The 17,797-nt window shown below is 48.2% G+C and overlaps 1 protein-coding gene across 1 annotated transcript in view; it reads right to left on the reverse strand.

Annotated features, from left to right (window-relative positions):
• Window positions 1-3,021: 3,021 nt before the first annotated feature.
• The window catches only part of Znf366 (zinc finger protein 366), a 60,798-nt gene continuing 46,022 nt past the window's right edge, over window positions 3,022-17,797 (reverse strand). The window contains exons 3-5 of the mRNA XM_075976231.1: window positions 16,119-16,310; window positions 6,285-6,459; window positions 3,022-3,622 (exon numbers count right to left, since the gene is read on the reverse strand). Coding sequence (XP_075832346.1) covers window positions 3,090-3,622; window positions 6,285-6,459; window positions 16,119-16,310 — 900 coding nt within the window. The 3' untranslated portion in view covers window positions 3,022-3,089. The remainder of the gene's footprint in view (window positions 3,623-6,284; window positions 6,460-16,118; window positions 16,311-17,797) is intronic.

A 17,797-nucleotide genomic window follows, 5' to 3' on the forward strand; every position in this document is an offset into this window, starting at 1 on the left:
TCCAGTGTCAGGGCCAAAGGAATATCCAAGTTTTTTTTTTTTAAAAGAATGAAAGAGAAATACAAAAGCAATACAGAGGACCATCATAAACCTGAATAAAAAGGATAAGAGGCAAATATGCCACTTGTCTGGATTGTTAGTTGGTTCAAAGCGGTGATGGTCAAAAGCCTGGAAAGTATTCCGCTCTGATCCATTTCCAGAATTCTACAATGCGACAAAGAGCATGGCTTTGCAGTGCTGGTGACCCTGGATGGTGTTATTCTTTGGTTCTCCGAGGCTAGCTGATTAATCAGATCATGGATCAAGGTTGGCCACACCTCTTCCAAAGTCAGGAAACTGATCAAACATACTGGGGTGCCTCTGAGAAGTAAGGAACGGATACCTTGGGCTAATAGTTGCAAAGGGGGGGTTACTGCTTCTTCCACACACGAAACCTGGGCCTGACTTTGTTTATGCATCAGTGTTGGGTTGGTTAAAGCCTACTAAGTCTTTTATACCTGGAAATAGAATCTAGAGCCAGGATTAGCACAGGCCAATCTACATTGTGGTTACTTTCCCCGAGAACTCTCTTTTCCCTTCAGGAAATCTTACTCAGGATGCTAACACCACACAGAGGAAGCCTGCTGGAGTGACAGGACCTAGGGACCAGGTATCTCCTTCCCTTGCAGCTCCAGAGGGCCCTGTGATGAGACTTTCCACTCTCCAAAACATGCTCGTAAACCACCATTCTAATCCCCCCCCACACACACACTGATTCCTCAAACAGCCCCACAGGGTTTGTTTGGGATAGACTAGATTCTGCTCCTCCAGATTCTCCTGGCTCCTTCTGTTCCAACAGGACATCCCCAGAAAGCACCTGGAAGCATGTGGAACTGTGATAAGACACAGCACCTAGTAGGTCCTCAACTCTTGGTTCCTGAATGAAGCTTCCTTGGCACTTTTACCGAAGGCACCTAAAAGTTTCATTCATAGTACGTGGAAGGAATCTGGCCAATCTGAAGACCTGTAACAGCTCTGTGTCCAGAGTGGTGCTTGTGGCCATAGAAACCCAGGCCATTCTCCTCCTCATCCGTCCTTTTGCAGATGTTGTGACCTCGGGGTATGCACAGGTGGAGTAGGAAACGCCAAAAGCTTTTGTTTTTCACAGTGGCAGTCATGACAGAAGAATGAATTTTAGGATGTTGGCAGGAGACATGGGTGAGAGGTTCTCTGAGTACAGGAGTGAAAAGATGAGGGTCATGGAGAAGCAGCTTGGCTGATGGGGAAAGCCGCATCCGGTTGGAGCTAGACTGGATCTTCTAAAGGAATGTGCTGGGCACTTTGGGAGGAGAGGCAGCAATGCAGTCACTAGAACCTGGCTTTACCGAAAATGTTGGCACTCCCAACCAAGAGGCAGGCTTTACATGAGCACAGTCTGGTACCTACTGTGACTCAGCGATATGAATGCAATGTCTGTCAGTGCTGCTTCCCACGGTGGCAGGGTCTAAGAAGGCCCAGCTGACAGGCCAACACAGCCATCATAAAGCTCATGGGCCCTGCAACAGCAGTTCAAGCCCCTGGGCAAGAACGAGAGTCAACATGTATCTTTCCACACGCTGGGGGCTACAAACATCACAGGCCTTGTCTTCAGGTGCACACACGCAAAATCTATGTCCACAGTGTGTGCATGTGCACGCGTGTGTCCTTGGGAGGGTGACAGAATAAGAACAAAGGCAAAAGTCAGCATTGTGGTTACAGGTCTCCTGGCCTCTTCAGAGAGTCTGAAGTCAAGATCAGAAATAGGTAAGGGCAGTGGGAAGGCGTCCCAGCAGACACAGAACTGGGGGATGTGAGAACTCTGTGCTTCTTTTTTAAGAGGCACCTAGAGGTGATCTGGAAACTCCCAGTGCTGGGGGGGTGGCACTCCAGATGTGTTAAAGCCAGAACCTAACAGAGCAAGGCCCCACCATGGGTGGATTTTGCTTCTTTTTCTCTTTCCTTCCTTCCTTCCTTCCTTCCTTCCTTCCTTCCTTCCTTCCTTCCTTCCTTCCTTCCTTCCTTATTTTAAAGAGAAGTTTTTCCTTTGTAGCCCAGTCTGATTTCAAACATGAGGCAACTCTCCTGCTCTGGAATTACATCTGTGAGCTCCCATGCCGCACTACATCAGTGTTTTCTAGAGGTTCTTCTGGATGAGTCTCACATGTAGCGAGCTCTGAGATCACAGCTCAGGTCCTGCTTATAGCATTAGTGGGTGATCATTCATTTACCCTAAATAAGTCGAACTTGTTTTAGGGAGAAGTCCTGAACCCCATTTCATAGCCCAAGCCCTACTGCTCACTGTGGCAACTCGCCTTTCAGTTGCTCCTTGGAGCATGAGGCCTCGGAACGAGGTGGCAATGATCTCTGTGAGGAAGCTCTTCTTGAGGCAGGGATTTGGTCTGAAGATTCGGGACCACCAAGCATTGTCCAGACATCTACGGGGGTGCTCCAAATCTCCCACTGACCAGTGAAGCTGAGGCAGAACAGAGCAACCAACCAGGCATCTAAGAGCTCAGTCGAAGTGATTACCTTCTTCTGAAGCCCTAGCTCACATCTGCAGGAACTCCTTGAGAACAGCCTCCCCTAAAGCCCATCTCTTGCATCATTGCCTGTGTTTCTACTATTTAATAGAGGCTATTATTCTATACAACTGCTAATATTTTTGTCTATGATATTGTAACCTTCAAATATGCAACTAAAGAGTTACGGCTAAGGTAACATGAGCACCACAGTTCTGCAACTAGAAAGACATTTTACCCTATTGCATGTTAGAAGAAGACAGTTTCTAGAAGCACCTTGAGGTTCAGCTTGCAGTTAGGTATCTAGAGGAGAGCTCCGTTCATCATTTGGGTGGTGTGTAAAATCACACTGAGGGGCCCCTGCACCTGTATGAAATTGCCAAGTGCCCAAGGAACGACCTGAGGAGCTTTTATGTCACCCGCACGTTTAGTCTGAGCCATTTGTAAAGACTGGCGCCACTCGCCTGTCCCCAGCAAACGACAATTCGTGCAGAAAGCTATATTTGAACTGCCTAGATCTCATTTTACAAATGTAATTTCAAAGCCGTCCACTTAGACACCCAAAAGGACTGCTTGTTTTTCCATTTTCCTCTCCAGTAATTCTTTTAAACCCTCATCTCTGTGCTTGAAGTATAAGTAATCGGAAAAAGGGGGGCCCTGCCCACCGCTTTGCAACAGCCTGCTGCCCAGAGGCTCGTCTGTGATGGCACAGTCTATGTCTCTGCCTTCATTGTCCTCGCCACTCTCCTCCTGCTGCTCTTCCAGAGCATCCTGGTCTCTGCGTCCTTCCCCGGGGACCCGGAAGCTCTGCTCCTGTTTGGTGGACAGATCCTCAGGTGCGCAGGGTTGCTGGCTCTCCTGGGCCAGGCTGGGGCTGTAGGACTCCACCTCATAGCTGTTGCTCTCGTCCCCATCCTCTTCCTCTTCCTCCTCCTGGCAGAGGTAGCTCCGTGTGCTGTCCACGTCGGATTGGAACACTGGCCCCTTTGCGTTGCGCTTTTGGGAAAGGTCAAATGGCTCCTCCTGCTCCAGGTTCCTCAGGACAGCAGAGGACTGCGCCAGGACGAGTCGTCCCCTGCCCAGACCTGCAGGACCAAAGCAGAATTTACGTGCCTGAGCAAAGCAGTGCCCAAGGCTCTTTAAGCATCCTGGTTGTCCATTTTATAAACAGGGCAAGGCGGGGAGGGGGCGGGGCTTGATTTTCATTAAGTACATGGTACAGGAAGATCATAACCCATGCAACCCTTTAAGGCAAACCTGGCAACGTATGCCCTGACTTAGCAATACCTCTACTGAGAATTTAAAATATTAAAAAGTGAGGGGGGGCAGGAGCACCATATATGTGTGGATTTTTTTCATTATACTGAATATGTAAAAAAACTGAGTATCTAAATTTTGGTTAAGCACTTAAACCATACAATGAGTTATGTCTGTGTGTTACAGAAGGCTACTAAGGATCATACATGTATTCTCTAGATATTTTAAGTCTTTGTGGCATTCTCTTCCCTTTTTTCCTTATCAAAAATGTCTGGAAGGATGTAGGCTCAGATCTCAAAACTGGATGAACTCTGAAGTGGTTACTGCGTTTCCTCTTCACTCCTTATGCATGTCTCCTTTTATTTTCACAGACAGCATTAAGTTGACAGCAAATAAACAAAGCAACAACAAAGAGAGTTCATCCTCAAACAAAGACAAACAAACCTAAGCTCTTCCACGTGGTCCCAAAAAGGCTGCTCCAAGCCCGTGGTCCCTATGCACAGGCTAGAGGTTCTCTGAGGAGCTCACCAGGTCCCTGTTTGGGATCACAGATGTCCCTGTACTGGGCAGGGTGACGTTTGGGTCTAGAAAGATGGGCTTCCTGATCCACAGAGGGTATAATGGCTCATGTCATCTCAGATTCAAGGCCCCAGACTGTGGTGACCCAAACCAGACTGTGAGATGCAGCAGGGACCCTAAGGGTTTGAGAAATAGGAAGGGAGGTCTCTAGGATGCAGCAGGTAGCAGGCTGGGGCTGGAGTGAAGAAAGGAGGAATAGGGACTCTAAGGGACAATGACGTCAGCTGTCTATAACTTTAATCCTGTCAGGGGACAAGAGGGATCTTTTCCAGCTTCCTAATGATTTATTTTCACTCACTCACTCACACACACACACACACACACACACACACACACACACTGCACATACACACAAATTTACCATTTATAGATGAAGCTGCAAAAATTGTTGAAATCTGTTAGTTTTTTCAAAGCAATCACATAGTGATGCTTTCCTTGTCCCACAAAGTGACAGAGCCACCAGGTTCCTGTTAAGATGTGACCTTCAATGTGGGGCAAATTCATAGTGACCACATCAAATTTCTAGATAGTGGACTGGCTTCCTCCTGCTATGGCTGTCTCTTCTACTTAGAAAAATCCATACTTTGCTTTAGAGGTGACTTGACCAGCCAGAGATTCAGGAAACGATTAAAAAAGGAAGGCCATCTCAATAAATAAAAAAAATTAAAAACAAACAAACAAACAAAAATCAGCTCCTTTTAACCAGTATTTTTCAAATTTTTTTGCATAAACTCCAGCCCTTGTTTGTGATGACCATAGCTGCCTGAGTGGGGGGTCACCCAAGGGTGTTGTGAAAAACCCTGTTATGCTTATCTTGTTTCTTGTTGTGTGTTCAGGTATGCATCTTACACATGTGTGCATCTGTCTGCTTCACTTTGGAAGTACAAACAGGTCACCTGGCTCTGCATGGGATGACAAACAGATGACTCAGAAAACCTAGAGCTAGAATCCCAGCTTTGCCTTCAAACTACACTGGTGAGACCTGGTCTCCTCAGACACAAAATGGGGAGAGTCATGGACTCTTTCACGGACTTGGGAGAAGTGAGTGAGGATGCTGCTGATAGTGTTATCCTGAGCTCTGCGTGTCTGTCTTCTCCACACACACACACCCCAGACACACCTAGAAGGCCTTAGGTGGCCTCATTCCCTCTGCCCTGTCACTGCCCTGGCTGGGTGCATTTACGGTCTCTTTATTGTAAGATTGATTGATTGGGTGATGAAGTGGCCCTGATGCACTCAAGGGACCTGGAACGTAAAGTCTTCATTGACAAGGGCCCGGGACCGAGGAGTTAAAATAAGCAAGAACTCTTCATTAGTTCAGCAAAGACTCAGCAGGAGAGACACAAAGCCCTGCTCACGTGGAGCTGGGGCAATAGGAAAACCGCCCTTGAGTGGACAGAAGGGAAACATGGCCCACGGCAAACGTACTTCTGCTGGGCAGAGTATGAGGACCCGCATTGTTTTCATCGTTGTTTGTTTTTTAAAAAATGGAAGAAAAATCCTATGTCATCTAGCAGTATGAGGAGTAGATCTAACAGAGACTGAGTTGAAAAGGTTGGGGTTCAAATCCTGACTCTGGTTCTTTTTCCTTGAGCAACTTTGGAAGTCTCAGATTCCCAACGTGCAAAACGGAAATAACAGATATTCTGCAGTTAAGAGTGACTTGGAGGATTTAAAGAGATAAAGAACTCCACGGAGTCTGTGAGACAAAGGGACCAATAACCGTACCTCTGGCATCATTACTGTGTTCCCGAGTTGCCTCTGTGACCCTCACGCCCGCTCTTCTGTGGCCATTAAAACACATTCCCTGTTTAGGGCAAGACTCATCCCAGCTCCCCCACCAAAGTGTCCCCATAAAAACACATCCCTCTTCTATGTGGGCAGGGCTTCCAACCAGGGTGGAGGGAGTACCTTGGGCATGAAGGCCTCGCTCCATCACTCCATGCTTGACCTTCATGTGGCGCGTCAGGTTCCCCTTCAGAGTGAACTTGCTCGGGCAGTAGAGGCACTTGAAGGGCTTGCTGTCGGAGTGCAGGTGCATGTGGCCCATCAGGTTGTGCATGCGGTTGAATTCCTTCCCACACAGCTGTTGGGGACAGAGACCAGGACACAGTGATCTCTCCGAGAACTTGTGTTCTCATTGGGGGTGGGGGAACCTGGAGAGCAGCGGCCACACCTGCTTGGTGCTATAACTACTGCCAAAGGCAATGCCTCTTGGCCGTCAGGGAGGAGCCAGGTGCTCAGGCTCCGAAGTGGAGCAGGTAGATTTCCGAGACACAGGTGTCCAGTATCTCTAAACTCAAGGGCCAGAGCTCAAAGCTCATAAATTAAAGTTTGTTTTGTTTCGTGGAGGAGGGTCATATAGTCCAGGCTGACCTCGAACTAACTATATGGCTAATTAAAAGAAACAGAAATCCAAGGAAGGAGTTATCTTTTCTCTGGGTAGAGATTTAAGGAAGTGAGATTTTTTTTTTCCGAGCAAGCATTAAAAATCATGTATCTGTGTATATGTCTGAGTCTGTGTAAATGCACCTGTGTGCGCCTATGTGCACACATGTGACCAGGCAGCTGTGAGCCACCCAGCATGGGTCCATAAATGATGGATCTCAAGAGCGAATCTGAGTCTCAGCAGAAAGAAGGGCACAGCAGTGACTGTGGGGCACCTGCTGTCCCCTTGCTTCAGGAGAACAATGTTTGGGAGCTCCAGCCCTTCCTTGGTTGTGCTGTGCGGAAGACAAAGAAGGATTCTGTGTCTGTGCTTAAACTAGTGTGTTGACTAATGGCAGAGCCGTCCCCTCTGTCCTCAGCCTCTGACGGGCAGTGCAGTGGTGACAGCAATATGTGCTGAGAGACATCACAAGGAAGATGTGCAGTCCGGCAACCCCTGGGGCTCACATAAGCTTCTCTTCTCGTTGAGAGAGACCTTCAAGACTAATGTGGAAGATTCTAGACTGATTTTCCATTACCAAAGATACTATTTTCTTTAGGGAAGGGCAGTGAAGCTAACCTTGGAAGAATGGGCAGAGCTGGCAAGACTGACCTTGGGAAGCTAGGCAAAAGAATGCTGGCTATAAGAGGACCTGGCTTGGCCCAAATAAGCCACATACAGATTATGAGTGGCTGGCTTAGTATTGTTGAATGGTTTGCATTTGATGATTTGAAGACCATTTCTCCCCTTTGATTCATTGCCAGCAAGAATGAATTTGGTGTCCTAGGCAGACCATTAAACTTAGAGTAACTGAAAACCACACACATTAGAAAACGGGGATCCCCAAAATCTGGGATGCAACTTGGCAGTGCAGTGCTTGCATAGCATGTGAACCCCAGCATGGAGTGAGAGGGCAAGAACAAAAAAATGACACCCCAAGAAGAGGAAAGGATGAGAAAACAGATCTAATCCCAGCTTCCACTAGAGAAGCCATGTGAGGGGTCGATTCTTCTGTTATCCCCACTAGACAGAATTCATGAAGACACGGAGATTTACTAAGCTTTGAATGTCTCAGAGTTTTTTTTTTTTTTAATTTATAATTGTTAGCTTAGTTAACTCACTTCTCTATATAGCCAAGGAATAAAACTTCAGATCTAAAGACCCATATTACATTTTAAGGAAAAGAAACACCTCTTATGTTTTGTGGGATGATTCCTGAGTGTTTGGAGGTGTGTCGCTGGTGCGATTGCTGGGACCAGTGCTTAGTCAATATTGAAAGTACGCTTCCCGGGGTTTGCGGAGGTTCTGTTGCCATCGCCTTGGGTGTGCTTGACACGCGACAGGTCCTCAGAAAGTGGGGCATGTTGCAGGAGAAGAACTTAAATAAGAAAAAACCTCTAGTGGGAGAGAGAAGCAGAAAGCTGGAAGATCAGCTCCAACACTGGACAAGTCCAGACATAGACAGGTCGGATGCTCCACTCAAAAGCAGACAGACATCACTGAGAGGATAGGATGAAGACCTTCCGAACTGGCTTCTGTGGTGGAGACATTCCTCTTCTGGTTATTATCTCTCTGCTCAGGTATTAGTTAGACTCTGGACTGGCCTGAAAATGCTTCATCAGAGAGATGGATCTGGGGCAGCACTTAGCTGGTAAAGTGCTTGCTGTCCAGGCCCGAGAACCTGAGCCAAGCACTGAGTGTGGTGGCAAGCCTCTGCAACACTAGTGTGGAGGAGGGAGAGATGGGCGGGTCCCTGGGGACTCACTGGACAGCCAACCTAGGCTGACTAGTGATCCTGAGGTCCCTGGGGGGCGGCGGGGGGGGGGGGGGGAGAGAGAGAGAGAAAGAGAGAGAGAGAGAGAGAGAGAGAGAGAGACTGATGATTCCTGGAAATGACATTTGAGGTTGGCCTACACATGAACACACACACACACACACACACACACACACACACACACACACACACCCCGCCTTTCTTGAAGGATGTGTGGTGAGTTCTGCCTTGGCACAGGTATCAGGCATCTTCGTGAATATTTGTAGACACTTCAGCCTACTTTCCAGCATGGGTGAGGGACCGGCTGCTGCTGTGGTGAGAACCAACTGCTTATGGCTGTCATACCCATCATACCTGGAACATGGGGCCAGAAAAGGCCCTTCAATCTGTCTGCCAAGGTCCCACCCGTCAATCCTCAAAGGACCCACTTATCAATTTCCCTCGCCACAAGTCTACACTCAGAGGTGTGTGTTCATTATATTGGCCACCTCCGGGGGTTCTGCAGCTTCTTCTTTATGTCCACTTGGCACAAGCTAGAGTTATCTGAAAGGAGGGAGCCTCAATTGAGAAAATGCCTCCATAAGATCTGACCATAGGGCGATTTCATGATTAGTGGTTGGTGGAGGAGGGGCCAGCCCATTGTGGGTGGTGTCATCCCTGGGATGGTGGTCCTGGATTCTATAAGAAAGCAGGATGAGCAAGCCAGGGGGAGAAAGCCAGTAAGCAGCCTTCCATGGCCTCTTCATCAGCTCCTGCCTCCAGGTTCCTGCCCTGATTTCCCTCTGTGATGGGCTATAATCTAGAAGTGTAAACTGAAAAAGAAACCCTTTTCCTCCAAGTTGCTTTGGTCATGGTGTTTCGTCACAGCAATAGTAACCCTAAGACAGATAAGCTGCCCTTTTGATCCTTTCTGAAAACCTAGTAAACTATTCTGCTGCAAATTTTCTGCCTCAGTTCATTTAATATGAAATTTCTTGGGACATTTTAGTGGTACATGGGGATGTTATATTTATATTGGACCTTAAAATTATATTGTCAGAGCTCTGTGAGTTCAAGACCAGCCTTGTCTACATAATGAGCTCCAGGACAGCCAGGAGTACAGAGAGAGACCCTGTCTCAAAACATAAAACAAAACAAGACATTATATTATCTTTCAAAGTAATTCCAGTGGTCTACAGGAAAGTACACCGTAGGCCATGACCAGTCAGCTCTCTTCTGTCTCACTGGTAAAGAAAACTAGTTTTTGTCCTGTTGGCAAGCTTAATTTTTTATAAACAAGTTTCCCCTGCATGACTGATGGTAGCTACTGGCTGTCACAGTAGAGATAAGTGGAAGCAAGTCAACTCTGAGGTCCCAAATGCGGCCCAGCCAGTTTTCTATTCAAAGGTCACTTCAATTTCCTTTGTAACCAAGCTCGTTATCAGGCACAGAGCTGCAAACATAATACCCTTAATGAGTAGCTAAGCATTAGGCTGGGCGAATATATAAACAAGTCAGGAAATATCATCAGCCCATATGAAATCTTAAAATACAGCCATTACTGCTCCTCCTCATCTCCCCACGAGCCGATGCACACATCCGTTTGTAAACTGCAACCCTCAGTGTCAGACAGGTGGAGTCGGGTCACGAAGGACCCGAATGAAGCACCCGGCCTCCATTCACATCTCACTCAGCTTCTTCCTCCACCTCTGACCCCCACCAAGCCCTGTGGTCCTCATCCGGAACACTTGCTTTTCCATTGTTCCCGGAAGGGTGTCCTCACATGACTATGCCCAAGTGTAGAGAGCCACACCTCTTAGACAGTGAAGAGGGGTTAGAGAAAGAGCCTGGGGTCTGCTACTGATGGAGTCCTGGGATGTCCTCGCTGCTGGGGAGGGGCATTAGATTGGAAGGAGGAAGAGTGCCAAGGGAACGGCAAAACTCCTTTTTATCTCTGAGAAAAATCAGTAGCTGAAGTGAAGGCTTCCCTTAATCTTGAGTTGAAAATATAAGTGCCTTCCCAAGCCGGGACTGGGTGAATGACCTAACAAGGTCTGCATCAAAGTGAGAGAGCCGTTGGTGCAGGTGCTGCTGGAGGGTTGGAGACTCGACTTCCATCTCCCAGATGTGAGCCACCCAGCAAGGGTGCTGTCCTTTTCAAACATCAAAGGAACAGAAAGGGAATCTTCTGGCTAAATCCGTACCAGGTGACCTGGGACTGACTAGAAGCCCAGCCCAGGATCCATGGGTGGAAAGCAAAGATTCACGATAGACCACAGGCTTTTGGAGAGTCCACCAGATGGCTCTCTGATGTCCAGGATGCCCTTGAAACAGCTATCACATGTCCTGTTTGCTTCAGCCTCCTTGCTCTGGCCTCCTGGTGCTCTTCCCATCTGCCCACCCCGCGGTACAGGGCCTGGAGTTCCTTGTTTCCCATGAGCCCCTGAGGCAGCAGCTGCCACCCAGGTCAGCTGTGGGCAGAGATGGGACAATGACAGTAGCAGCCACTTGGCTGAGTCCAGAGGCCCCGAAGGCCAAGCAGCGCTGGACCTGGCTCCAGTTGCCTGAGGTGAGCTTCAGAGAGACAAGATGCCCCAGGAAGCTTTTTGCTATCCTGAGAGGAAAGGTCAGAGAGCTCCAGCCGGTCCAAGAGAATGGCCTAGGCTTGGCTGCCCTTCCTGTACATTCTTCTCCCACTCCCTCTTTAATAAGAAGGGTGTTCCTTTCCTCAAAGGGAGAGGGAGGGAGGGAGGGAGGGAGAGAGAGACTGTAAACTGTCCAAAAGGACCGTGAGAAAACAGGAAACTCCGAAAAGTACAAGAGAAAGCAAGATGAAATCTATTTGTAGACGGGCCTCTGGGGACATGCTAGGCATTGTTAAACAGGCAGTTCATACAGCTATATCCTTCCTTCTGCCTAGGAGGAGGGCCGTGCTGCCAAAAGGCCGCTATCTGGTCACTGCCTTAACCCCCTCCAGGCCAGCCTGGAAACCCTGACCCCAGGGGCTCTGAGTCCCTGCAAACTGCCCAGCCTGCTCTCTCTCCTTCCGGTGCATTGAACAGCCAGCAGTCCGTTCGGGAGAGGAAGAATAGAGACCCCTTCCGAGGCGACTGCACCCTTCTGCTCCACTCCCAGGCCTTCAGCGTTCAGGCCTCTGCTGCAGAAAAGGCTGTAGATGACCCAGTGATTCATAACTTAGGCAGCTCCGGGCTTCACCCATCTCAAAAGAGAATTTGTCCCGGAAATTCTGGATGGAAGCTTTTCCTGGACAGGCTTCCCAAAGACGGCAGCTGGTTCTTTGCTATTATGGAGTGCAGCCACCACAAGGACAGTATCCAAATCAAGGCCCGCGTGCTTACGCAGAATGTGGGAAGCATATTCGTGAAACATAGCTTAAGTCTACATGCTGGCTCGCTGGACTAACTCCAGCTGGCTCCCAGGAGCAAGGAGTCTAGAAGTCGAGCCAATAGCGAGAGTCCAGAAGGGCAGTCATAAATAAATATATGACATATAAGTGTGTGTGTGTGTGTGTGTGTGTGTGTGTGTGTGTGTGTGTGTGTGTGAAACACAGAATGGAAAACTTCCCTCTCCACTAATTTTCCACCCTGTTGTTAATGCTCAATTCTACAGCCAGCGAACATTTCTGCTCACGGGGGACAGCTGTTTCCAGTGAGAACGCGTCTGCGCTACAACAGGAGGAAGGATTTATGTTGAGGAGGGTGTTTTAATGGTGAAGATCCCAAGAAATTAGACTCTGTTACTAAAAGAATCTTCCTCATTGTGAATTTGGGGGGAGCGGCAGTAGAGCCAGCTCCCTGCTGATGTGAATTGAAGCAAGCCTCGTCGTTTTCTTCCCCCAGCATGTCAATCACTGGAAGAGACTAACTATCCTCTGTTATGACTATCAAACTTGGGTGTAACTGCCTAAGCTCGTTCCCCATCATCGCTATGTGGCTGGCCAGACATTTGTCTCAGCTGCTTGTGAAGTGCATAGCAACGAACAAGTGGCCCCCGTCTCACATCTAACCCTGCTGGTCCCCTACAGCCTTCACCCAGGGCCAGATTTCCATCCCGCTCAAAGCAGATAGGAAGCAAAGTCCACAGGACATCTCAAGACCACCCTGCCCTTCCAAGATGTGAACCAACCGGGGCCTTGGACTTTACAGATCTCTCTACCCTGTGGTTTTCATGCACATGGAGGAACCTGCATGACAGGCAACCCACACACGCAGGAAAGTCTGTTGAAATAACAAGGAGTGATGGTACCAAAGGCTAGCTCAAAGGAAGCCATTGTAAGGAAGTGGGAACGAGAAGAAAGAGAACCTGGCAGACTGTTTCTGGAGCTTTCAGGAAGAAAGGGCTTGGTTAAGGTGACCTATAGGGCTTGCTATTTCAGAAATGTCTAAGCATTGGATCAGGGCCAGCGGAGTTTGATGAGAATGCCTTTTATCTTCCGAATTGTTTTGCCTAATAACAGACAACACTCTCTAGGTGAGGAGCTTTGTTCCGGCCTTCTGAGAGAACCTAAACACCACGTAGAAGGGCCGCCCCGCCTCCTGTTCTCCCTGTACTGGGTAAACTGTCTCTCATGTCAAAGTGGGAGTTCACTTTGCTACGGAATCTGGTGATGTGGGCCAGACATCAAGAGCCTAAGCAACCCGAAAGAAAGGGTAAAATGGAGTTTCTGAGCCACACAGCTGACTATCCATGCTCTTGGGACCATGTATGATGTGTCACTGTTGAGGAGGAGAAGGGCGTAGTCATCTGTGAATGGAGGCCGAGAACATGCAGCCAGGATGGCTCACTGCAGCAACAGGCCTGGAGAGCACTGCTCTGGGCACTTTCTGCACCCTGGTTCCACAGAGAACTTTCTAGATGCTCGTGTACTTCAAGTCCCAGAGATCTTGCAGATCTTCGAGAGTAGCAAAGCAGAACTGGCCCAGGAAGGTCCCTAGATCCCACACTGCTTAGACTGGCTCTGCCCTGACTTCCACTCCAGGCTCTCCCCTAGACTGTTCGTCTGCACTGACTTACCCTTCCATCTCACGGGCTACCACCCTCCCAGACAGATCTTCTCCGTGACCTATCTCTTCATCTCAGGGGCTTCTCCCGAGACTGTATCTCTGCTCTGACCTACTCCTCCATCTCAGGGGTTACCCCAGACAATATCTCTGCCCTGTCCTACCCCTCTATCTCAAGGGCTTCCCCCAATTATATCTCTGTCCCAGTCTGTCCCTCCATCTCAGGGAGGGATAGCTCTCTGAGGGATCAGAGGAGATACAGTATAGATGGGGAAGAGGGGATGGCCGAACTGAGTGGGTGTGTATTTCTTTAGGTAAGAAACTTAAGAGGTAGCTCCTTTTATAAAATAACAATCGTACTCCAACCATCAGTTAGGATAATTAACACAGTTTGTGCTTGACATCCAAGCAGAAGAGAACCTGTCTGCTCCTCCACTATAGGAGACAGCAAATGTCTGCAGGGAGAGCAACTGTCAATGAGGAAGCACTAAGGAGGTCAACGGAGTGAGAAGGGAAGTGGAGGAGTGTCAGAAGCGAGAGAGAAGAGGTCCCTGTGGAGTTCCGTGACTAGAAACTGCTCATAGGCTTCTTCGTCAAGAGGGTCCTCAGTGTGAGTTAATGCTTTACTTGCTCTTGAAATTACTCGTCCTCTGTAAAGAAGCCTTTTGTTCTATTCCTCACTGGGCCCTGAAAGCGATGCCCCTGTCCGACACTCAACTTTCTCCCCCTTCAGCTCACACACTCAAGATGGACATAATGTGACTTTCAAACAACAGAAAGCTTGGAGGAAAGAAGGGGAAACAGAAGCGAGTGGCAGGAAAGGGAGTGGGGGGAGAAGGCCCCTCTCTAGACAATGTCCACAAGGCCTAGGGAAGCTCTGGTTCCTGACCCCTCACCCTGCCGAGAAGCTGCCAACACAGGAAAGAAGCCAACTTCACAGGGGGTTCCTTCAAGTGGGGGGCCACGCTACCGAGGGATGAAAGCAGCTACCCCTCCTGGAAGGAGGGAATCCAACTGCAGGGATACGGATTTGCAAAATGAGTCACCCACACTCCAGACAACACACAGTAACAGAAAAGGAAAACTTGGATTTCACACAGACACACTCAACTGTCTGAATGCAGGAGTCCTTCTTTCCTGCTGCTCTCTCTTCCTGAGTAGGATGGTACCCACCCCTCCAGTCCCCCAACTACCTAGGCCTAAGAAATCCTCTTGAAACAGCCCTGGGAAGCCACAATCTTGTAATATCGATCTCATGCATCCTCTCAGTTGATATAATAAGAATGAACCAAAGTAGCCTGATACAGCTGTTCTGCAAAGGAACTTAGACTCTGGGTCACGTGGTACTTAGGGATAAAGGAAAAATACTGTAGAGGCTGAGGTCACAGTTATTCCTCAGTCCACACAAGTATTTCTCGGGCCCTTTGAAGGACTAGCCTTGGATCCTTTACTACGCTTTCAGAATAATTGGAATTGGCACATAGTAACTATACATATATGTTTGGGTATAGTATGATATTTAGATTCATATGTTGAGCACGTGGTGAGCAGATCAAGATCACCGGTCTTGATATTGGGGTTGCTTAAAAATTTTTTTTTGGAGAAATACTCAATAAAGTCTTGATAGCTAATCACCTTGCTGTACTGTGGAACACCAGACCACATTCTTCCCGTCTAACTGTATTTTTGCACCCCTACTAACATCTGTCTCCTTTCCTTCCTTCCCTCCCTGGCCTCCAGCAACCACTGTCTCAGCTCTGTTTCTATGATGCCAACTTAGCTCTTACATATGAGCAAGGACACACAATATTTGGCTCTCTGTGCCTGGCTTATTGCACTTCACACCGTGTCCTCCATTTCCGCCTCCATTCATGCTTGACCCAGATCAGGGTTCTGGACCCCTTCTCTTCCCCTCATCCTTTGATGTGCCCATAGGTTGCTTCCCCGTTTTAGCTGTTGCACATAGTTGTACAGCTATCTTCAGAACTAGTCATATGACAACTGGATATATCCAGAGAGAAGGAAGTCAGCACCCCAGCGTCCTCTTTGGGATGTCTGCTTTCACATTATAAGGGTTTAGCCCAAGTGTGAAGACAGGAGGAGGGGAGGCAAGAAAGGGATGGGATGGGGATGGGGGGGATGTTAGATTTTCAGATTCCTTTCTGTGCCTACTCATTGGCTTATAATGGAAACAGTGCCTGCCTGATTTTTCTATTCTAGACCAGTGGTGCCCCCCAACACCTTCCTCCTCTTCCAAGTCATTCTATTATGCGCTTTCTTCACTCAGACTTTTCATGACTGTCTGTCTACTCCATCTCCAGCCCAAGCACGAATGCACAGTCACATAAACAGGGACCAGCTAACAACTGCTGTGATCACATGTGGCAGAAACAGGGGCAACATGACGGATGCAACTTGGACTTGGCCACAGACCTGCTCTGAGCCTCGTTACACCACTGAAGAAACCCAGTAGAAGGCTCGCCAGGGGCTTGCCTGTCCGACATTTGCATAGCCCCGCCCCCCGAGCCCTCCCTTCTTCCCACCTTGCATTTGAAAGGCTTCACGTCAGAGTGGACGATCATGTGCGCCTTGAGCGTCTGCTTCTGCACGAAGCTCTTGTAGCAGAGGTGACACTGGTAGGCGCGGATGTTGGTGTGGATCAGCACGTGTCTCTTCATGTTGGCCAGCAGGGTGAACTCACGCCCGCAGATCCCGCATTTGTGTTCTTTCACGCCCTGTGGGGAGGCGACATTCAGAACAGTGAGTGCTGACTGCGCGCCAGGCTTTCGTGAGTGCTATAGACGGTTCCTCTTCGACACATAAATCCACAGGAAACTTGGAGACAGGAGTGAAGTTCCAAACGACACAACTTTAGCCATGTTAAGTTGTGATTTCCTGGGAAAGTGTTGATGAGATAATCTACCTTTTTTTCCCCCCTGAACATCATAAATTAGCTCAGCACCAGAAGAAAACTACTGTTGTTTTCCCTGTTGATGGTGCCAATTCTACAGCATCAGACTGGAGGATTAATGTGATTTTGGTAAGAGCACTGTAGACTGATACGTGAAATGAGTCTATAATCTGGCTTTCGTGATGATTAAAAAAAATCTAAACTGATATTATCATTTCCCAGAAGGAAGCCAGTGTCTCTCACCAGTTCTCAGTAATGGACTCAAAAATCCCCAAAGAGCCATTCATCCTTGCTTCAATCAATTACAACGAGATAATTGCCCTCTCCAGTGGGTCCCCTGGGTTCCCATAGGCCATGCTGACCCGTGGGGGCTGTAGCTCTGGAGCCTCCTGTATGTGGTCCAGCTGCTTCTGGTGGAGCATTTTTGGCATGAGACAACCTTCTAAATTGGAAAATAGAAAGAAGGTCGTCTGGTTTCCTCACTATCTATAGAACAGTGTTTCAAGGCTTGCGTGCTGATGCCTTCCACTCAGAGCCTTCCCAGGGACTCCCAGATAGAATGTTAGCTTTCTCGGCAACCTTTACTTCCCAGGAAAGTCCAGGGCCAAAGGTGGCCATCCACAATGACTTAAAAACAATGTTAGATTTATTTTATGTGTATGAATGCTTGCATGCACGTATGTATGCATGTAGGAATGTATGTATGTATGCATGTATGTATGTATGCATGTATGTATGTATTCCGCCTGCATGCCTAGTACCCGAGAAGGTCAGAATAGGGAATCAAATGCCCCCAGGAACTGGAGTTGCAGATGGTTATGAACCACCACGTGGGTGCTGAGAAGCATGCCCAGGTCTTCTGCAAAAGCAACAAATGCTCTTAACTGAGCCATCTCTCCAGGCTCCATAGTGACTTTTTGATACAGGGCTTCACTACGTTGCTGAGGCTAGTGTTGAATTGCTGGGTTCCTGGTCCAGGCTCCTGGGTAGCTGGGACTATAGGTGTGTGCTGTTGTTTCAGGCAAGAGACTTTTAAAAAAGAATCAAAGAACCTTGGCACTAAAATGAGGATTAGAACAAGTTACCAAATTAACATCTCAAAAATCCATACTGTCTGGTGTCTATAAATGGCCTAAGGAAGGAGATATTCTAAATTAGCACGGACCCTCGTCATATTCTCACTTATTTAAGCTGGAGTGTGTGCGGTAAGAGATTAGCACTTTCTAGTTTTGGTGAGCCCGAAGCACTAAAGGGTGGGTTCATGTTTCTGTCCAACCATTTAGTTACTATGAAACCTTGAAGTAAGTTCCA

The sequence above is a fragment of the Microtus pennsylvanicus genome, chromosome 6 (assembly GCF_037038515.1).
Source record: "Microtus pennsylvanicus isolate mMicPen1 chromosome 6, mMicPen1.hap1, whole genome shotgun sequence".
In the NCBI taxonomy this organism is placed as follows: domain Eukaryota; kingdom Metazoa; phylum Chordata; class Mammalia; order Rodentia; family Cricetidae; genus Microtus; species Microtus pennsylvanicus.